Below are 22,136 nucleotides of genomic sequence, written 5' to 3'. Positions count from 1 at the left end.
CAGATGTAGAATAAATTAATATCTGAATTCTCTGTTTGTAAACGGCATCTATTCCTCGCTCCTGCATCCCCCAATCAGTCACACAGCGTAAAAAGGAAGACATAACATGACCTTGGTTAACTAGATCCGTAGCAGTTAGTAGTGATATTGGACAAAATGACTCTGGAGGCCGCTGCTTTTTAATACAGTCACTGACGACGTGATGAAGAAGGTATTGACTGGTACTGCTTATAGACGGGGGAACTAATCATTTTTTTTTTCAATTTTCACAATCATTTATTATGCTGACAACGCAGTTCTGCTGACAAACACTGAAGATAACACACAGAACATTTACTTATATTTAACGTTGCAGCCAAAAACCTAAATATGGTCATGTACACTCAGAAAGAAAAAAAAATCATTTATTATGCTGACAACGCTGTTCTGCTGACAAACAGTGAAGATAACACGCAGAACATTTACTTATGTTTAACGTTGCAGCCAAAAACCTAAATATGGTCATGTACACTCAGAAAGCCTATTATGATCACATCTTGCAAACTGCAAGTGGATGGAAAAATTATTCAACAGATATCTTGGTACTGAAATGGAAATGTCGAAAAGGAACAAATAGCAAACGCAAATAAAGTGGCAGAGTGTGTAACTTGTACTATTTGAAAAAAATAAATAAAAAACAAGCATACAGGAAAAGATGCAAAGACAAGGATACACAAAGCAATCGTGAGACCAGTTATGACAAGCACAGCTGAGACAAGGCCGGAAACTTCAAAAACGAAAAGAATTTTGGAAACCACGGAAATGAAAATTGTGCGAAGTATTACGAGAAAGATACTGCGAGATAGAGACAGAAATGAAAACACTGGAAAAGGATATAAACTGGACTTCATTAGTGGGTGGGTGCATAAGTGAAAGCATAAATGAAGCAAACATACAGACAGCATGGGTGAAAGGGAGACTGTGAAAATTGAAGGAAATAAATTACTATCTGGCCGTCCAAGGAAAAGATGGAACGGAAACCTCAAGATAGACTGGGGGGTAATGAACGAAACTGGCTTCATCCTAGGAAGAAGAAGAAAAAGTATGTTTCTGTACTTTTTCTGTTTAATATATTGGCGCGGCAAGTAACGCACTGTGTACAGCAGACAATTCCCGTCGTGGCAGAACCAGTACAGGTCACCTGATGTCGCCGGCAACGTTCAACTAACAGCGGACGCCGATGAATGAAAGAGACACTGCTGATTGTACTTTACTTTCTGAGTCAAAGAACTGTTTGGAAAACAAAGAGCAAATATGAGAATAAAATATGATGAATTGCGTTGCACGTTTACAGGCTGATTCACAATTCATGTGACATAGTTCTAGAGGTTTTAGAGGGCATTTAGTAGATCAAGTTTTACATAGGCACCCATGTCCGGAAACGTGAAAGTTTTAAGATCGCGCCTGTAAATGTATGAATATACACGGTGATTCTGTGATGATGTTACAAACTTTCCAGGACGATGGAAAAGGACAAATATATCAATTTGAGGTAAGGGTCCCTGCAGCGGGAACGAAGGAGTCCAAAGTTACGAGCGAAAACTGTTGTGATACCTCTGACAATGGACTGTTGTTAATAAGACTGTAGATAGGCAACTTTGAGAGATGGCTGTGTGGACCAAAATTAGGAAAAAATGTCGAGTAAACCTGGGCTCTAAAATGCATACGTTAAGAGCCATGAGCACTTGTTCAATAGAGGTGATGTGTTTCACAGTAGCGAAGATGAATGAGTGTTCGTATCTCTTTATGGTACACGTTTTAGACCCCATGTTTACTGGACATTTTCTCTTGTTTTCGTCCATACCACCATCTCTGAAAGCAACGTATCCTACAATCTTATTAACAAAGGTATCATTACATCTGTTCCACTGCCAGGGGTATCAGAACGGTTTTTGTTAATGACATTGGACGTATTCTTTTTCGGTACGGGGACCGTGACGTCAGACTGATAGATTTATACCCTCCATCATTCATGAAAGTACGTAACACCATCACAAAATCGCCATGTTTAATATACTTTGGCAGGCGCTGGCGCCTATAATTTTGACGCTCTGTAACGCCGTTGGACGATGTTTCCGGACATGGATTTCTATGTTAAAATTGATGAACTATGACCCCTCTACATCCTCTAGAAGTGTGTAACATGAACTGTGAAACACCTTGTATAAAAAGAAAGTTCAGTTCATGTTGACATCTGGTTACGTATCTGCATACGATTTTTGAAGGGCTTGAAGATGTATATTACTGTTGAAATGTGTTACAATTAATATGCTAGTTGCTATTGTCGCTTTGCGGTAAAAATAAAATTAGTGAAATTTTTTCCAACTGTGGCTATTAAGTGACGGGAGGGTGAGTGAAGGATAAAGCATCAATTTCGAGATAAATTTCAGACAGGTTACCTACTAGATACGAAATGGACCTATTACAGGGAAGACTAACCTATTAAGTAAAGTGCTCTTTAAGTTGCTTCCCCCTTATGTCCAATAGTTGAACAGTTTAACGCAGAAACAAAGCTTTATTCAGAGAAAGTGAAGTCAAGTGTTCGGCATTATTGATTATCTTTGGTTGTTTAGACACACGCAGCTCTTTACCTGATCAGTGCTGTAAAAAAAATTGAATATCCCAAAAATGGTTACGCATCGACTGTATACTGGGTTGTTGCGTATGTTCGCAGCCTTTGTTCATAAGTTTAATAAAAACAACAAGTGCTCATAACAGGAACTATAGTTGTCAATAATATATTCACCTTCACTATTTACAACATTGTCCCAACGCTGAGGTAACTTTTCGATTTCGCGAGTGTAGAAATCACATGATTTTGAGGCGAAAAACTCGCCGAGCCGTGTTTGGAATGCACATTCATTCGGAAAGTAAGTTCTTTGAAGGTTATTCGATAGGTAGCGGAAAGAGTGAGGGAGCAAGATCAGGTGAATAAGGTGAGCGCAGAGTGACTTCCCAGCTCAACTCCTGTACAGTGTGTTTTGTCAGTGCCACAGAATGCAGGCGGGCGTTATCGTGTGGAGCACCATTACTTCACGCAGTTTTCCTGGTCTTTATTCTTGCAGTGCGTCTGTAAGACGACTCAGTTGGTGAAAATAAATGTCAGCTTTGATGGTTACACTTCGGGGAAGCAATTCATTGAACATTGCTCCGTTAGTTTTCCATCAAAGGCATAACATTATGTTTTGTGGATGCGCGAAGATCTTCGTGCGGCGAATGGCTGCTTTGATCTGGCTCAACCATTCCTTTCTTTTCCGTATGTTCATATGAAGACACAATTTCTCGTCACTACTAACAATACAGGGTGGGAATGGTCGGTGTTGTTCACGAGCCAATTAATGACGAACAAGCAGAAATGCACATATGGCCGTCCGCTGATTTTTGCGATTTTGGCTTCGAGCATGCGGTACCCATACACAGGACTTTCAACCTTTTCCACTGCATGCAAATGTCGCCTGATGGTGGAATGATCACAGTTCATCGCATTTAACAGTTCTCGACTACACTGGCGTGTATCATCGTGGATTAATGCGTATAAACGATCTTCGTCAAACCCCGAATGTCTTCCTGAATATGGAGAGTCACTAATGTCAAAATGATCCATCTTAAAACGAGAAACCCATTTTCTTCGCTTGCTCTGTCCAGTAGCCCTATCCCTATACAAGGCGCAAATGTTAATTCCGACTTCTCCCATTGGCACTCAACTTTCTAGCGTCCAGAGCTCCATTCACTATATACAAACAACAAAATAACAATATGTAGACTCAAATAGCAACAGTGAGCTACGAATAAAAAAAAAGACAACCGATGAATAAACCCATAGCAACCGGAATACCAACATGCAAACCAAAAACGCTACGAACTTAAGCACCATCCGACTATTTGAATACAACTAGTTTAGTCATTCTTCGAGGTGCACGTAAAACGTAGGAGGAGTGATTCTGGATACGAATTCTGAACGAATTTCTTAATTACGCCTCTGAAAGCTACGCAGAGACGAAGATTGTGTGTCTCTGTTGATCAATTACGGACAGGGGACATCAGCTGTTTCAGTAATTGTCAATAGGAATTAAATTCTCCAACAGCCGTGTAACAAGATGTTATTTTCTTTTATTTTGACGACAACCAGTTTCGGCATTCTATTGTGCCATCTTCAGGCCCCTTATGCATCTTTCAAAGTAAACGATAATAACATACAGTGCCATATGTCTCTGTATGTCGTGAGTTCAAACCATTTCACAATTGCTTCATTCGAAGACCTGGTAACAAATTGTTAGTTGCATTTCAACATTTTTTAATATAAGTCAGTCAAATGAAAATGAGACACATGGACAAAAAGTAACTTAAATGTTTATTATTTCAAAAAGTAATGGTCTTAGTAATTAATACATTTATCTCACTGTGAGACTATATGGTCAACGCTTTCATACAAAAATGTTAGCGGTTGCCTGTGGAAGCATGATTGTACTCGAAGCAAATCTAGGGCCACGAATGTCTTTCTTCAGGGCTACAAAAATATGGAAATCGCATGGGTAGAGATCGGGGCTATATAAAGCATGCGTAATGAGTTCCATGTGAAACTTCTGCAGCGTTGTCGAAACAACCTTGGCAACAGGGACGCGGATATTATACCGCAACAGAATGAAGCTGTATGCGTGTTTGGACTTCATGTCGCGCCGGCCGCTGTGGGAGAGCGGTTCTAGACGCTTCAGTCTGGAACCGCGCGACCGCTACGGTCGCGGGTTCGAATTCTGCCTCGAGCATGGATGTGTGTGATGCCCTTAGGTTAGTTAGGTTTAAGTAGTTCTAAGTTCTGGGGGACTGATGACCTCATATGTTAAGTCCCATAGTGCTCAGAGCCATTTGAATCATTTGAACTTCATGTCGCGCTTACATTTTTGCGAAGTGTCCACGTACCGCTGTGTGTTTATTGTGGCTCCATATTCCAGACAGCCTGACTGGTCATCATAACTTTCCTGGAGCTGACCTGCCTGTTGTTTCGACTTTGTTGCAGAAGTTCCGCTGGGAAGCCCTTACACAAACTCCATACATTCCCAATCTCTCCCCATGCGATTTTTAGTCGTTTGGAGCCCTGAAGAAAGATATTCGTGGCCATCAAATTGCTTCAGCCGAAGCTTGCACATCCGCGTACACCTCTAGCACTAAATTTGGTAAAGAGTATTTTCTCGTTCAGTCTTCTGTGACAACTCTCTCGTGACTAGAGATGACGATAAAAACCTTGCAAATTTTTGTGACCGACCTTTTGCCTTCTTTATAGTGTGTTTGTTCTACGTACAGTAAGTACAGGTGTAGGGTGGGACTTAATGTTGGACTGCGATGCGTGGGACGAGGTATTAACTGGGAACCATATTTGTTTTATAGCTCTTTGTCAAGGGATGCATAGACAAAAATGCTTGCTTGGCGCAAACTGTTGAGTCTCCGTCAGACTTTAACAACTGTGAAACAACACACAATGTGAGGAGAGTTGCTCCAGAATCGTTTCGGATTCTCGACACAACAGCCAATGGGGTTGCATCGGAGTTAGCTGTTTTGGGCTCGTATGCAGGTTACGTTGCGCTTCCGCCACTGGACAAATGGCCTAAAAATACATTACTAAAACAGGTCTCTTCAAACTGCTATGGGGATGAGGAGACAATTAATACATACTCATGTAGGGTGCCAAGTTGTCTTGAGCTTGCCTGAGACCACGTTTACGTTTCACAGCTATTACTGTTGGAATAGAAGAAAAGTTGGAAATCCGTTGCACTAAATATGTATCTAAATGGTCACAGTACCGAAAAGTACAATCGAGGAAATGAAAGGGAAGCAGTGGTTGGGAAGGGAGTGAGAGAGAATTGTAGCCTATCCCCGATGTTATTCAATCTGTATATTGAGCAAGCAGTAAAGGAAACAAAAGAAAAATTCGGAGTAGGAATTAAAATCCATGGAGAAGAAATAAAAACTTGGAGGTTCGCCGATGACACTGTAATTCTGTCAGAGACAGCAAAGGACCTGGAAGAGCAGCAGAACGGAATGGACAGTGTCTTGAAAGGAGGATATAAGATGAACATCAACAAAAGCAAAACAAGGATAATGGAATGTAGTCGAATTAAATCGGGTGATGGTGGGGGTATTAGATTAGGAAATGAGACACTTAAAGTAGTAAATGAGTTTTGCTATTTGGGAAGCAAAATAACTGATGATGGTCGAAGTAGAGGGGATATAAAATATAGACTGGTAATGGCAAGGAAAGCGTTTCTGAAAAAGAGAAATTTGTTAACATCGAGTATAGATTTAAGTGTCAGGAAATCGTTTCTGAAAGTGTGGCCATATATGGAAGTGAAACGTGGACGATAAATAGTTTAGACAAGAAGAGAATAGAAGCTTTCGAAATGTGATGCTACAGAAGAATGCTGAAGATTAGATGGGTATACCACATAACTAATGAGGAGGTATTGAATAGAATTGGGGAGAAGAGAAATTTATGGCACACCTTGACTAGAAGATGGGATCGGTTGGTAGGACATGTTCTGAGGCATCAAGGGATCATCAATTTAGTATTGGAGGGCAGCGTGGAGGGTAAAAATCGTATAGGGAGCCCAAGAGATGAATAAACTAAGCAGATTCAGAAGGACGTAGGTTGCAGTAGGTACTGGGAGATGAAGAAGCTTGCACAGAATAGAGTAGCATGGGGAGCTGCATCAAACCAGTCTCAGGACTGAAGACCACAACAACAACAACAACAGAAAAAACGGTCGTATGAGGTGGGCGAGTGCACTGACCTGCAGCTTGGACCACTGGATGCGACCGATGCACCTGACGGAGTTCCTCCAGGCCAGCTTGGCGCCGTAGACGAGCTCCGTCTCGGTGAGTTGGTAGGTGCCCGTGGTCGCCACCTCCCGCTGTACCTGCTCCCAGCGCGACAGGTGCGCCTGGCTGTTGTGCCTGCGACACAGAGGGAGGGCTACGTCACTCACATCTAGTGGCTCATCGTGCACACACCAGGCTACTTGTGAAACCGAGATCATATTACGAACATAAGATACAGCATTAATAGTGTGTTGTTTGACACAGTCACGTCGCTTAAATACACTACTGGCCATTAAAATTGCTACACCAAGAAGAAATGCAGATGATAAACGGGTATTCATTGGACAAATATATTAAACTAGAACTCACATGTTATTACATTTTCATGCAATTTGGGTGCATAAATCCTGAGATCTCGGTACCGAGAACAACCGCCTCTGGCAGAGCTTGGATTGCGTGTGTAGGTACAGTTGCCCATGCAGCTTCAACACGATACCACAGTTCATCAAGAGTAGTGACTGGCATATTGTGACGAGCCAGTTGCTCGGCCACCAGGCGTTTTCAGTTGGTGAGAGGTCTGGAGAATGTGCTGGCTAGCGCAGCAGTCGAACATTTTCTGTATCCAGAAAGGCCCGTACAGGACCTGCAACATGCGGTCCTACATTATCCTGCTGAAATGTACGGTTTCGCAGGGGTCGAATGAAGGGTAGAGCCACGGGTCGTAACACATGAAATGTAACGTCCACTGTTCAAAGTGCCGTCAGTGCGAACAAGAGGTGACAGAGAAGTGTAACCAATGGCACCCCATACCATCCCACCGGGTGATACGCCAGTATGGCGATGACGAATACACGCTTCCAATGTGCGTTCACCGCGATGTCTCCAAACACTGATGAGATGCTGTAAACAGAACCTGGATTCATCCAAAAAAATGACGTTTTGCCATTCGTGCATCCAGGTTCGTCGTTGAGTACACAATCGCAGGCGCTCCTGTCTGTGATGCAGCGTCAAGGGTAACCGCAGCCATGGTCTACGAGTTGATACTCCATGCTGCTGCAAACATCGTCGAACTGTTCGTGCAGATGGTTGTTGTCTTGCAAACGTCCCCATCTGTTGACTCAGGGATCGGGACGTGGCTGCACGATCCGTTACAGCCATTCGGATAAGATGCCTGTCATCTCGACTGCTAATGATACGAGGCCGTTGGGATCCATTACGGCGTTCGTATTACCCTCCTGAACCCACCGATTCCATATTCTGCTAACAGTCATTAGATCTCGACCAACGCGAGCAGGAATGTCGCGATACGATAAACCGTAATCGCGATAGTCTACAATTCGACCTTTACCAAAGTCGGAAACGTGATGGTACGCATATCTCCTCCTTACTCGAGGCATCACAACAACGTTTCACCAGGCAACGCCGGTAAACTGCTGTTTGTGTATGAGAAATCGGTTGGAAACTTTCCTCATGTCAGCACGTTGTAGGCGTCGCCACCGGCGCAAACCTTGTGTGAATGCTCTGAAAAGTTAATCATTTGCATATCACAGCGTCGTCTTCCTGTCGGTTAAATTTCGCGTCTGTAGCACGTCATCTTCGTGGTGTAGCAATTTTAATGGCCAGTAGTGTATATAGGCGCAACGCTGCAAAGCGATGCGAAATGGAACTAGTACTAAAGGGCAGTCGTAGTGAGGTTGAATGATCGCCTTCGGTTTATTGGGAGAATTTTCGGAAAGCGTAGCTCATCTACAGAGTCCGCCAGAAAATTCGTCAGGCTCTGACGAGGTACGACATTGTCGTTCGATTTGAGTTACGAGTGTTTTGTAGTATGGTCTTTGGTTCAACAGATGTTAGCGCTTTCATCTCGGTATTGAGAAAACAAGTTGGCTGGAGCACGCGTGAAATTCGAGTAAATATATTGTGAAGTGATTTTTAAGTTTGATAATGCCGTTGAAGTGCAACGTCAGTGTAGCCGGGAGTTTGAAACAGAACTGCCAACCCGCCTAACAATTAAACGCATCATTGACAAGTTTGAATTGCATGGAACGATTTGTGATTTTCACAAAGGAAGGTGAGGAAGACAGCATCTGCTCTCGTGTTGGAAACGTTTGTTAATTCTCCACAGAAATCTGCTACGTAATGTGCTCGTGAACTGGGGTTTAGCAGTACAAGTGTACGAAGAATTCTGAAAGCTGCAAAGTGGAAAGTTTACATTCCACGATTACTGCACGCGATTAATGATGACGATCCTGATCACCGAATGAAGTTTTGCGAATGGTATCAACAAATGATAACTGATGACGAACATCTTGCGACGAAACACAATTTAAACTTAATGGAACCATGAATCGGCATAACAATGTGTACTGGGCACAGGAAAATCCATTTGTTTATGTGGATAAAGCGGTCAATCTACCAGGGGTTCATGTGTGGTGTGGACTATCATCTAGGGGCTTAGTAGGACCAATTTTCTTAGATGTTACTGTCACTGGATGTTACCCACATCAATTTTGCCAGGTATACGTGCGCTTTATGGAGCTGATGAAGAGGTCTTGTACCAACAGGACGGGGCGTCACCACACTACCACCTAGCCATACGAGCTTTCCTGGATGACAATTTTCTGGGGCACTGGACTGGACGAAGAGGGCTCATTGAGTTCACAGTCACCAGATTTAACACCTATGGACTTTTACTTGTGGGGAACTGTGAAAGATAACGTCTATCGACGTAAGCCACGCATGCTGGAGGAAGTTCGCCAGGAGATTGCAGTGACATGTCCAGCGATATCCATTATAACATTGACTGACGTAGTTGCGGCGACTGCTCGTCGTTCTGTCAAATGTATAGCTGCCAATGGTGAACATTTTGAACGTTTAAAGTAATCGTATGCTAAACTGATGTTTGTACAACACGTGTGATCAAATCTTAAATGTAAAATAAACACATAAATAATACTTTTCGTTCTTTAAACTGTGTATACCTTTTTCTGGCGGACTTTGCATAAAGTGCTACCCATTCGTGAATAATTGTCGAGTGTTTGGGATTCCCACCATGTCGGATTAAAGGAGTACATCGAAGCATTTCAGAAGCGGGCTGCTACAGTTGTTACCGGTATGTGCGATCAATATGCGAGATGCGAGTATCACAGAGATGCTTCATGAACTCAAATGGGAATACCGTTGGGGGGGGGGGGGGGGGGAGACGGCGTTCTTTTCGCGAAACACGACTGAGAAAATTTAGATAAGCGACATTTGAAGCCGACTGCGGAACCATTCTACAGGCGCCAACGAGTATTTCGCGTAAGGACCACGAAGAAATTAGGGCTCTGACGGAGGTATACAGTCAGTCGTATTTTTCTCACTTAATGGAGGTATCCAGTCAGTCGTTTTTTTTTTTCTCACTCTATCCGCGAATGTAACAGGAAAGTAAATGACTAGTTTTGGAACAAGTTAGCCTCCGCCATGCACCTTAGGGTGGCTTGAGGAATACATATGTAGATGTAGACGTAGAAGACGTCAGCATGCATACAAATACTATTTTTTTGTTTACAGTGCCAGCTTACCCTACGTGGCTATAAAAACATGGGGGAAAACTGCGAAGGAACCAGAGTATCTGTAGATGACCATCGCTTTGGTCTTAGGAAAGATAAAAGCAGAGGAGGGAGAGAGAGGGGAGGGGGGAAGGGAGAGAGGGAGGGAGGGAGAGAGAGAGAGACACAGACGCACCACAGTTGAGGTGTCATTGGATAGCATTTATGGTATAATATAATGCATTTAAAAACATACAGCTTAGATGTAAGCATACTTGAGTGCTGTTAGAACATATGACTTTTGATATTCAAATACGGTGTAGACACACACACACACACACACACACACACACACACACACTGGAACGCACGAGCGCTATACTCTACTAAGAGGAGCAGTAGTACAACATTAGGATAAGCAGAATTAACATATGGCATTCCTGCAATGATTAGTACGAGGACTGTTCAATAACGAATGATCATAATTTTTTTCCGGTCATAATTTCTCGCGCTAAACTTTAATCTTGTGATATTCTGTTAGGTTAACGTGCAACAAACACGACATAGTAGTTTCATTGTTGAGAATCGTGGTTCCCTCCTGTGAGAGGCAGGCAAGGTCAGACATGTTCAATATCGCCTACCGCTGCAATGGAGATGACACGCGAGGAACAATATACGGCTATAAAATTCTGCTTTCGTCTCAACAGATCTTCAGCTGAGGCCTACACAATATTGCAGGAGGCGTATGGAGAGTCTGTTCTGGCCTATAGCACAGCTAGAAGGTGGTTTAAAATGTTTGAAGAGGCGAGACAATCAATTTCAAAGGAAGGTGGACCCGGTGCTCCAGTTACTGTTCTTACGGAAGAAAACATCAACACTATTGCTGTCATTGTGAGAGAGAATCGACGAATTACCTTGAGATCACTTTCTGAAATACTGAACATTTTATTGGGTACCACCCACACGTTGGTGACAGAAAAATTACACTTGACTCGTGTTTGTGCGCAATGGATTCCAAGACTGTTGATTCCCGCACAAAAGGACACCCGCGTGCGGATCTGCATGCAGTTAAAGTTGATCTTAGAGGAAGATCCGGTGTTTCTTTCAAATTTAATCACTGCTGATGAAACTTGGCTCCATAATTTTGATCCTGAGAGCAAACAGCAAAGCTCAGTGTGGAAATCTAGTTCATCATCATCCCCCAAAAAGCACAAGTGGGAAAGTTATGATCATCTTATTCTTTGATATTCATGGAATGTTTTATCATCATGTTGTAACTGCACACACATCAGTAACTCGACAATACAATAGGGATGTCCTGAAACCATTGCAAGTCCACAACAGGCGCGAAAGTCGACATTTCCGTGAAGCAGGCAGGATGCTGCACCATGATAATGCGCGGCCGTATACGGCTAATGTTGTTGCTGAATATCCTGCAAGAATCAACGTGAAGTGCATCCGTCACCCTCCCTATAGTCCGGATTTAGCGCCATGGGACTTTTTTCTATTCCTCTAACATGAAGAAACGCCTTCATGGGAGGCATTATCAATAATCAGAAGAAGGCTGTGGAGGCCATTTTGAAGGACCTCTCAAAAAACGTATTTGAAGACTGGCAGAAACGCTGGGACAAGTGCATCGCATTCATGGGTGACTACATCGAGGAGGGCCATCAAAATTATAAGGATTGGTATAGGTATGTTTTAAAAAAAACTATGATCATTCTTTATTGTACAGCCTTCGTAATTATATGTGCACATAAATAGCATAAGTGACCTTCTGGTAATTAAACTAGACCGTGGTGCTAAAGTAGTGAGGGCAGCTACAAATGATGATTTTACTACATCAAGTGCAATTGGTAAAGCTTCCTTGGATGTGTAGCTAGTAATAATACAACAAGTGTAAGCAGAACAATACAAACTTTAAGAACATTATGCATGACCTAGATTAACTTATATTTAAATTCTGTTTATTCCTCACAGAAAAAATGCGTAGTGTGAGGTACGAAAATTGCTAGCGCTATGAGGTGCTTACTTTCAATATGCAGTTTATTATATAACCTGTAGTACGTAACTTATATTTAAAAATAAGTCGTTCTTGCAGCAGTAGCACGACAAGCCACTAGAAGGGGTAGGGCGACGCCAGAAACATAAGAGCTGCGCTCAGTGGTGGGACATTTTGGCAGAGAGCTTATTTCAGAGGTAAGAGTGGTGGCAGCAGGGAGCCCTCGCGACCATTCATGCTGTGGTGAGCTCTTGTCGTCAGCGAGTCTGAGAGAGCCGTTTGAGGGTGACATACGTTATTCATGGGTCTAGTCTGTTCTGAGATCTTCACACTGGCTTGCAATGCTGCCGTAACTAACGTATATCTGGCATAACAAGCGACTAGAAGTTTAAACTTTAGTACTTCACTGTGGGCATCATCAATGTATTTTCTCAAATTAACCTCCCCACATTCAGACTAGTTTCCAGTGGCGACTCCGGACACAATAGCTCACCCTGGTAAGCTTCTACTTCGGCGGGTGCATAGCCACCTCCTAGACCTCGAAGCAGAGCGGAAGATCCATGTGGGACTGTAGAGTCTAGGAATCTACCTGGGTTAAACAGTAAAATCAAGTTTAACAGGTCGCTAGGGAATCGTGAGCGGTATTAGTAGCAAGGAAGCCAGAACTATTGCAAGGTGGCGTGGTCTCCTGACCTTCATTTCATACATATTTCGTCCTCACAATCGTATTCTGCACATCAAGGCGCATAATTCGAACCCAAACTCGATAAGGTAGAGTCAATTTTGTATGAATTCATGTAAGAGATATGCAAATCTAATAAGTAAATCGCAAGTGCACACCAAGGTTAAGAAAGTCGAGGCTGGCTTACGCAACATGACGGCCACAGGAATTTTCGTTCTAAAGAGCCAACCAGCCTGCTGGGAGGCCCATCCCTTCAGACGGGTGAGTCAACACACCTACTTTGGCTGGAACGACAGCCCAGAGAGAGGACAGCTTTTACCAGAGCGAAGGGATAATGACCCCCATGTTTGACTTAAAAGCAAATTCCACTACATTGTGTGAGAGTGCGCAGAAGATGCATTTTTTGACGGACCAACTGCGTAGTTCCGGAGTTCTCACAGAAGGACAGTATATACCTAACGGAAATGCTACATATTTCCGCCTTGGTCGACTTAAACGAAACGTCATTGTCCCGTTTAAAAGAACAACGCTGATTGACGAAATATTTTTGACGCAAAGAGCCACAGGAGTGAGGAAAGACAGCGAATGATATACCCTTGCAATTTTGGTGCTCTTGGATCGGGAACACGTAATGAGAGCGATTGCGCTCGTACATGTATGTAAAGAGCGAGGAACAAAGTCTCTCCTCAGTACTTCACTGGGAGAGCACCTCTGTCATTAGCGAATTGGATTGATACTCTATATCGAGTCGTTGTTCACTGTGTTGGCCGCCACACTTAGTGTGCGGTGTGCTGTGTGGACTGGTTATCTGACCAGTTTACCACGCCAGTAGTTTGACTAGGCGTGGATAGGAGTCCTTGACTTCATCAAGGCGTAGGGAGAGTTCGATTGGCGAAGGTGAATCCAGACAGAAAGAGTTAGTTGTGTTATTTGTCAGCATCGAGTGATGCAGGCAGCAGTCGTTGCAGCTCATGGTATTGTGCGCTACAGCGTATGCCAGCCCCATCTGTCCTCCATAACAGTACACTCCATTACATTTCTCACGTGACAGCCTTGACTGTACCTAGAAAAGTTATTCAAGTTGTGTAGGCACGGCTCTCAGCCATTCTGGGGAGTAATTAACATTCTTAAAGAAAAGGGAGAAAAGAACCTTTCCATAGTCTGTGAAATAATAGCATTCCTATCCATAAGAGGCAATCTACTATTCCGAAAGGAGCCCAGAAATTTATTAATTTATAAGTAAAAGTTTCACTTGATTTCTCAGAATCTTTTTGGAATAAATAATATTTTTCGTTCGTTTAATGTTTTTCTTACACTAACTAGCAATTCTCCAGTGCCCAAGTATTCCACTATTTAGATAAGAATACAGAATATTTTTGTGTCTTTTCCTTACAGCGGATGACTCCAGAAGATATTTGTTGCTGAATGTTTTTCAAGCAGTTCTTGTTAGTACATTAGGAGCGTCTGTCTGACTTCTGTAGAAGTGTGAGGTGCAAATTGTTTCTTGCAGGAGGCAAAGGGTACTTGTTGGATCAATCCATTGCGCAACTTGACAAAATAAAACCCACACACTCACAGACCATCGTCGCTTGACAACCAAACAACTATTGAAGTTAGTTTATAGAGCCTATGAGTCTGGAGACATACCATCAAAATTTCAGATAAATATCATCCTTGAAATTGCGAAAAAGGAAAGGTAGATAAGAAGTATCGTACAATCAGCTTTTCAAGTTATGCATCCACGTTCCTGACCAGAATAACATACAAGAGATTGGAGACGTAACTGAGGATCTGTTAAATGCAGGTAAAGGTGTCGTAGCGATTGCAAACATAAGAAAAATCAACATAGAATAAGATTTGTCGACACAGAAAAAAGTTTTTGCAATGTAAGCTGGGGCAAAATATTAGTAATTCTCAGTAGGAGAAGTGTAAGCTACAGGAAAAGACTGGTAATATGTAACGTGTACAAGAGCCAAGAGGAAAAAATAGAACTGGAAAACCAAGAACGAAGTACTTGGATTATGAAGGGTTGTAATTTCTTTCTTCTCCTCTTCGAGCTACAAATTAAAAAATAAATAAAGAAGTTTCAGGAGACGAGCTGAAATTCGAGGTCTAAGGGTGTCAAAGATAAGAATTACTGATGGAATCTAAGTGTTCAGTGAAAGTCAAGATTATCAACTCAGTGTAAACCAAAGACAGTCTACAGTTCTGAAGAGTAGCAGAAAAGAGAAGGCGACAAACGTAACGTCAAGTTTCTAGACCACAGGTTGACGTAACCGTATTCTGCTACTTTAGAAGCAAAGCAACGCTCGACGACCGATGCGATGAGGACATGAGAAGCAGTCGGCCAGAGACTGAGTGAGCATTCCATGTCAGTAAAAGTAGCAGACAGATATCTTCAGAAAGAAATGAGCTGATAAATGAAAGGTATCTCCGTAGAATGTAGACGGTAGAAAATGCGTAGAATTATGTATTTCTTTAAAACGAGAGATCTACCGAACAGCTACAATTTTATGAATTTTATTAAATGAGAAATTTAGAAACTTTTTATCTCCAATATCAATGCTCCGTACAAGACGTGAAATTTGTCTTTGCAACGCATTTAAAAATCACCGGTATAACATCGCTAAAAGTAAAAGAAATTTTCTCAAAGTTTCAGCTGACGTTCGAACCGCAATTTCGTGAAATCTTTCATGATTATACAAGGTACATCTCATAACGGACACAGAGTGCGTAATGAATAAATTTTTTCACGGTATACCAGTGAGGTTAAAATAGATATCGAGGAGAATTTTGACGCATTCGAAAGAGCGATGACAATGGAACTATCAAGCTTCAAAACAAGTCTATTACCAACTTTCTTTGTGGATTTACCTTCCCTAAATGAAGACTTTCGCAGTTGCGAAATCAATAGAGTCTGCCACCATGTGGAAATGCATCAACTAGAACAACACACATTTTTATGCTGTAAAACGTAATTTTAGAAACTATAAACGGACAAAATGATATCGGGTCCCGAAAATTAGTGAAGTGACCGACCCAACGAAACCAAACCTCGTACATCTGGAAAAATTACGCATGGTGCTCTAGAACGCTTAGAATCTTTGAAACAACAGACCCAGTGGATGGGAAACGCACGAGCGGCAAGAGGTCCGCCCTTTAAGTAACTCGGAGGAGGACTGAAATCGAGGGTCCTGGGTGACAATGTCGCCCGCCTCCTTTGTCTAGAGAACACAATAAACTCTGGAGAGGTCTCTCATTTTCGCCTTCTTTTTCTGTTGCCAGCGAACCCCTCCCTCACTGCTTTATACGTTAGCGAATCTTCCTCTGCACCATTTACGTCTGTGGTACTACACATTGCCACAGCCGTCAAGTAAGAGCAACGGACGACTCCTGGGTGAGTTTCTCGGTACTCCAAAATTTTCCTTTCTATACTCTGGTTGCTTGTTTGTGTGTGAACCTTGGAGATGAAATACGAATACGTTAAAGGATCTTTATGCAATGCACAAATAATAGCTGAAAGAAAACGGGAATAGTCGTTCTTGCGAAATGAGAATAGCACATTTCAGGAAACGGTAAATATACACTATGTGATCAAAAGTATCCGGACACCCCAAAACACATACGTTTTTCATATTAGGTGCAGTGTGCTGCCACCTACTGCCAGGTACTCCATATTAGTGGCCTCAGTAGTCATTACACATCGTGAGAGAGCAGAGTGGGGCCTCCGCGGAACTCACGGACTTCGAACGTGGTCAGGTGATTGGGTGTCACTTGCGTCTTAGGTCTGTACGCGAGACTTCCACACTCCTGAACATCCATATGTCCACACTTTCCGATGTGATAGTGAAATGGAAACGTGAAAGGGCACGTATAGAACAAAAGCGTACAGGCCGACCTCGTCTCTTGACTGACAGAGATCGATGACAATTCAAGAGGGTCCTAGTGTGTAACAGGCAGACATCTATCCACACCATCACACAGGAATTCCAAACTGCATCAGGATACACTGCAAGTGTTACGACAGTTAGGCGGCAGGTGAGAGAACTTGGATTTAATTCTCGAGAGGCTGCTCGTAAGCCACACATCACGCTGGTAAATGCCAAACTTAGAGTAAGGAGCGTAGACATTGGCCGATTGAACAGTGGAAAAATGTTGTGTGGAGGACGAATCAGGGTAGACAGTGTGGCGATCCGATGGCAGGTTGTGGGTATGGCGAATGCCCGATGAACGTCATCTGCCAGTGTATGTAGTGCCAACAGTAAAATTCGAAGGCGGTGGTGTTATGGTGTGGTCGTGTTTTTCTTAGAAGGGGCTTACATGACTTGTTGTTTTGTGTGACACTATCACAGCACAGGCCTACATTGATGTTTTAAGCACCTTCTTGCTCTCCAATGTTGAAGAGCAACTCTGGGATGGCGATGGCATCTTTCAACACGATCGAGCACCTGTTCATAATGCACGGCCTATGGCGGAGTGGTTACGCGACAATGACATCCCTATAATGGACTGACGTGCACAGAGTCCTGACCTGAATCCAACAGAACACGTCTGGGATGTTGTGGAATGCAGATTTCGTGCCGGGCCTCACCGACCGACTTCGATACCTCTCCTCAGTGCAGCACTCCATGAAGAATTGGCTGCCATTCGCCAAGAAACCTTCCACCATCTGATTGAACATACGCATGCGAGAGAGCAGTCTTTGTTTCACTTTGCAGAAGTTCAGTTGTTATTTCGCTTTGTAAAAGAACAGTCAATTCTTGTGTCTGGTTAAAGTGTCAATCAAATATTTGAAGATTGATACAAAACTGTATTCTTGATGATGTGACAATTAAGAATAAGTATAAGTGAATTTACAAGAAGTTCAATAAAAATGTGGATCGTGAACACCAAGTCAAAAATTATTTCCACCATACCACTGTTCTCATCTGGGATTGTTCGATCATTAAGAATTTCCTGAAAAACGCATTTGTTAGGTCTTCAAATATTGCTAAAATACAGATCTGGACCTTCTAGCAGTCAAAGTGGAATCACCCTAGAATCAACAAGATGACCCATAACAACTTCGAGGAAATCTACGTGGGAATCCATTCAAGATAAGTGCCAAAATTAATGACATTTTTACAGTGACTTCATTATTTCCATTCTGACGTTACCATCTACAGCCAAAAACTTTGTTGTTGCCCGATAAAGCGAACATTTGCTGCGTGAGCAACATTATTAATCTAATTTCTAACCCACTTTGCAAATGGTGGTGTTGTTAGCAGGTTCAATCTTGACACTGTGACACGCGAAATTCAAAGCTCCTGCACCGCGCTGATGGTGGAGTGTCTCAAGGCTACGATCTGGTCGTGTTCAAAAATGCTGATAATACTTCTGGGCGTGAGCTCAACATATGTATAGTTTCTTGAATTCAACTGTGCCTCAGATAGCAAATACCCAAACTTCTGTCAGTGTAATGTGTACTCATCCGGTCCTGCAGCGTCGTTTTTGTCTTCTAAGGACATTACTCCGTATTATGCTATGAGACCAAAACGTAGCTGTGTTCGTATATATTGTTTATTACAATAGGTCTATTTCGGCGCTATTGCCATCTTCAGGTTATCTGTGGAAACTACACAGTTTGGTACAATATTTCAATTTATGGAGTAGATAATTTAACGTATTACGTTGTTTGCTGTGCACATGAGGTTGATTTGATATCCGTATGACATTGATGTCTCAGTTGTCCCAATACTGTGTAAGTTTGCTCCTTTGATGTTGGTGGAGCAGGCGTTACACTTTTGTTGGAGTAGTTACTAGCGAAAGTGTAGAATTACGAAAGTTTAATTCATAATGACGTTACTAGAGAGTAACATTGACAGGTGAGTCAGCTATGTCATACGGTTACAAGCTGTTGGCTTCTATGTTATTCTGTAGATCGTATCTTTGTTCTTACCAGCTATATTATTACTTACATGATTCTTGTTTGTACCCGTTTCATATCTAAGAACGATATCCCACCATTAACGCATTGCTAGAACACAGTAACATAACATTCGCATACCAGACACGACACAACCTTCGTACACTACTACACTGCCGCCCGCTGTGACCGAGCGGTTCTAGGCGCTTCAGTCAGAAACCGCGCGACTGTTACGGTCGCAGGTTCGAATCCTGACTCGGGCATAGATCTGTGTGATATCCTTAGGTTAGTTAGGTTTAAGTAGTTCTAAGTTCTAGGGGACTGATGACCTCAGATGTTAAGTCCCACAGTGCTCAGAGCCATATGAACCATTTGAACTACTGCAGTCAAGACAAACAAAACCAACCACATATACAAATCCAGGCAGTTGTATAATTCAATGTATGTGATGAATTCTATATAGGTCAGACAGGTCGGAATTCCAGTATTCGATACTGAGAACACATTAGAGAGTACGACAGTAACCTCAATTTTCTTCCAGTAAATGAAGACAGAACGACGGCACACAGCGTACGATAAAGCACAAGATTTAACATATTGCACAAAAAGGAAGAGATCGAAATATATAAAAAGAAATGTAATTATCCTCAAGAAATTCTAAGTGAAAAGATCGAGTTGAAACACAAACAATACATAGCACATTTCATTGAAATTATTCTTCCAAACACCACAAGAGTAGAAAAATCGAAGTCTACTAACATATCAGAGCTGAGGTTAAATGGTCCATATGGCTCTGAGAACTATGGGACTCAACATCTTAGGTCATAAGTCCCCTAGAACTTAGAACTACTTAAACCTAACTAACCTAAGGACATCACACACACCCATGCCCGAGGCAGGATTCGAACCTGCGACCGTAGCAGTCTCGCAGTTCCGGACTGCAGCGCCAGAACCGCACGGCCACCGCGGCCGGCAGAGCTGAGGTTACCAAGAGATCAAAAATAACCACAGGAAAGCTTGCGTTTAAGCATAAAACAACATCGAGAAACTGCCGTGAACCTCTTAAAATTCAACACCTTCTAGCATAACCAATAGAAAAAAGTAAAAACAAGGAAGATCAAATTACGTATGAGCGTAGAAACACATAAACACAAATTATGCAAGCAGTACAACGTATCCGGTAAGAACAAAGATATGACCAACAGAATACCATAGAGACAAACAGCCTGTAACCATATAACATCACCGACTCAGCTACCAATACAGCTGGAAAGTAACTTCATTATGAATTAAACTTTCGTAATTCAGCCACTTCATAAATAGCTGCTCCAGCGAAATACACTCCTGGAAATGGAAAAAAGAACACATTGACACCGGTGTGTCAGACCCACCATACTTGCTCCGGACACTGCGAGAGGGCTGTACAAGCAATGATCACACGCACGGCACAGCGGACACACCAGGAACCGCGGTGTTGGCCATCGAATGGCGCTAGCTGCGCAGCATTTGTGCACCGCCGCCGTCAGTGTCAGCCAGTTTGCCGTGGCATACGGAGCTCCATCGCAGTCTTTAACACTGGTAGCATGCCGCGACAGCGTGGACGTGAACCGTATGTGCAGTTGACGGACTTTGAGCGAGGGCGTATAGTGGGCATGCGGGAGGCCGGGTGGACGTACCGCCGAATTGCTCAACACGTGGGGCGTGAGGTCTCCACAGTACATCGATGTTGCCGCCAGTGGTCGGCGGAAGGTGCACGTGCCCGTCGACCTGGGACCGGACCGCAGCGACGCACGGATGCAAGCCAAGACCGTAGGATCCTACGCAGTGCCGTAGGGGACCGCACCGCCACTTCCCAGCAAATTAGAGACACTGTTGCTCCTGGGGTATCGGCGAGGACCATTCGCAACCGTCTCCATGAAGCTGGGCTACGGTCCCGCACACCGTTAGGCCGTCTTCCGCTCACGCCCCAACATTGTGCAGCCCGCCTCCAGTGGTGTCGCGACAGGCGTGAATGGAGGGACGAATGGAGACGTGTCGTCTTCAGCGATGAGAGTCGCTTCTGCCTTGGTGCCAATGATGCTCGTATGCGTGTTTGGCGCCGTGCAGGTGAGCGCCACAATCAGGACTGCATACGACCGAGGCACACAGGGCCAACACCCGGCATCATGGTGTGGGGAGCGATCTCCTACACTGGCCGTACACCACTGGTGATCGTCGAGGGGACACTGAATAGTGCACGGTACATCCAAACCGTCATGGAACCCATCGTTCTACCATTCCTAGACCGGCAAGGGAAGTTGCTGTTCCAACAGGACAATGCACGTCCGCATGTATCCCGTGCCACCCAACGTGCTCTAGAAGGTGTAAGTCAACTACCCTGGCCAGCAAGATCTCCGGATCTGTCCCCCATTGAGCATGTTTGGGACTGGATGAAGCGTCGTCTCACGCGGTCTGCACGTCCAGCACGAACGCTGGTCCAACTGAGGCGCCAGGTGGAAATGGCATGGCAAGCCGTTCCACAGGACTACATCCAGCATGTCTACGATCGTCTCCATGGGAGAATAGCCGCCTGCATTGCTGCGAAAGGTGGATATACACTGTACTAGTGCCGACATTGTGCATGCTCTGTTGCCTGTGTCTATGTGCCTGTGGTTCTGTCAGTGTGATCATGTGATGTATCTGACCCCAGGAATGTGTCAATAAAGTTTCCCCTTCCTGGGACAATGAATTCACGGTGTTCTTATTTCAATTTCCAGGAGTGTATTAACACCTACTATAACTCTACCAACATCAAATGAGCAAACTTCCACAGTAGTGTGACATATGACATCAGTGTCATATGGATATCAAGACCACCTCATGTAAGCAGCGAACAATATATGTTAAATCATCTACTTTAAAATTTTAAAGATTGTACTTTACTATGTGTGCTGGCACCAGCACAGCGGTCAGCAAAGAGGTAGCAAGAAGATCGATAGTAGGCACTGAATCAAGCGCGCCTATCAGCAGAGGTCAAAGGCAAAATCGCAAGCAACATGCCGCCAACTCCCTCTCGGTCGCATGTACGAGGGTTGTCCAGAAAGTAAGTTCCGATCGGTTGCGAAACGGAAACCGCAGTGTAAACCAGAAACCTTTTATTTGCAACAATTAGGTACACCTTCCACCTAC

The 22,136-nt window shown here is 43.4% G+C and overlaps 1 protein-coding gene across 1 annotated transcript in view; it reads right to left on the bottom strand.

Moving 5' to 3' along the window:
• LOC126170151 (nitric oxide synthase, salivary gland) overlaps positions 1 to 22,136 on the bottom strand; it is a 718,067-nt gene that overhangs the window by 422,788 nt on the left and 273,143 nt on the right. The window contains exon 3 of the mRNA XM_049920700.1: positions 6,822 to 6,984. Within this exon, the coding sequence (XP_049776657.1) occupies positions 6,822 to 6,984 (163 nt within the window). The remainder of the gene's footprint in view (positions 1 to 6,821; positions 6,985 to 22,136) is intronic.

The sequence above is a fragment of the Schistocerca cancellata genome, chromosome 1 (assembly GCF_023864275.1).
Source record: "Schistocerca cancellata isolate TAMUIC-IGC-003103 chromosome 1, iqSchCanc2.1, whole genome shotgun sequence".
NCBI classification, from domain to species: Eukaryota; Metazoa; Arthropoda; class Insecta; order Orthoptera; family Acrididae; genus Schistocerca; species Schistocerca cancellata.
Note: the sequence above shows the minus strand (reverse complement) of the source record. Positions and strands in the feature narration are given on the sequence as shown.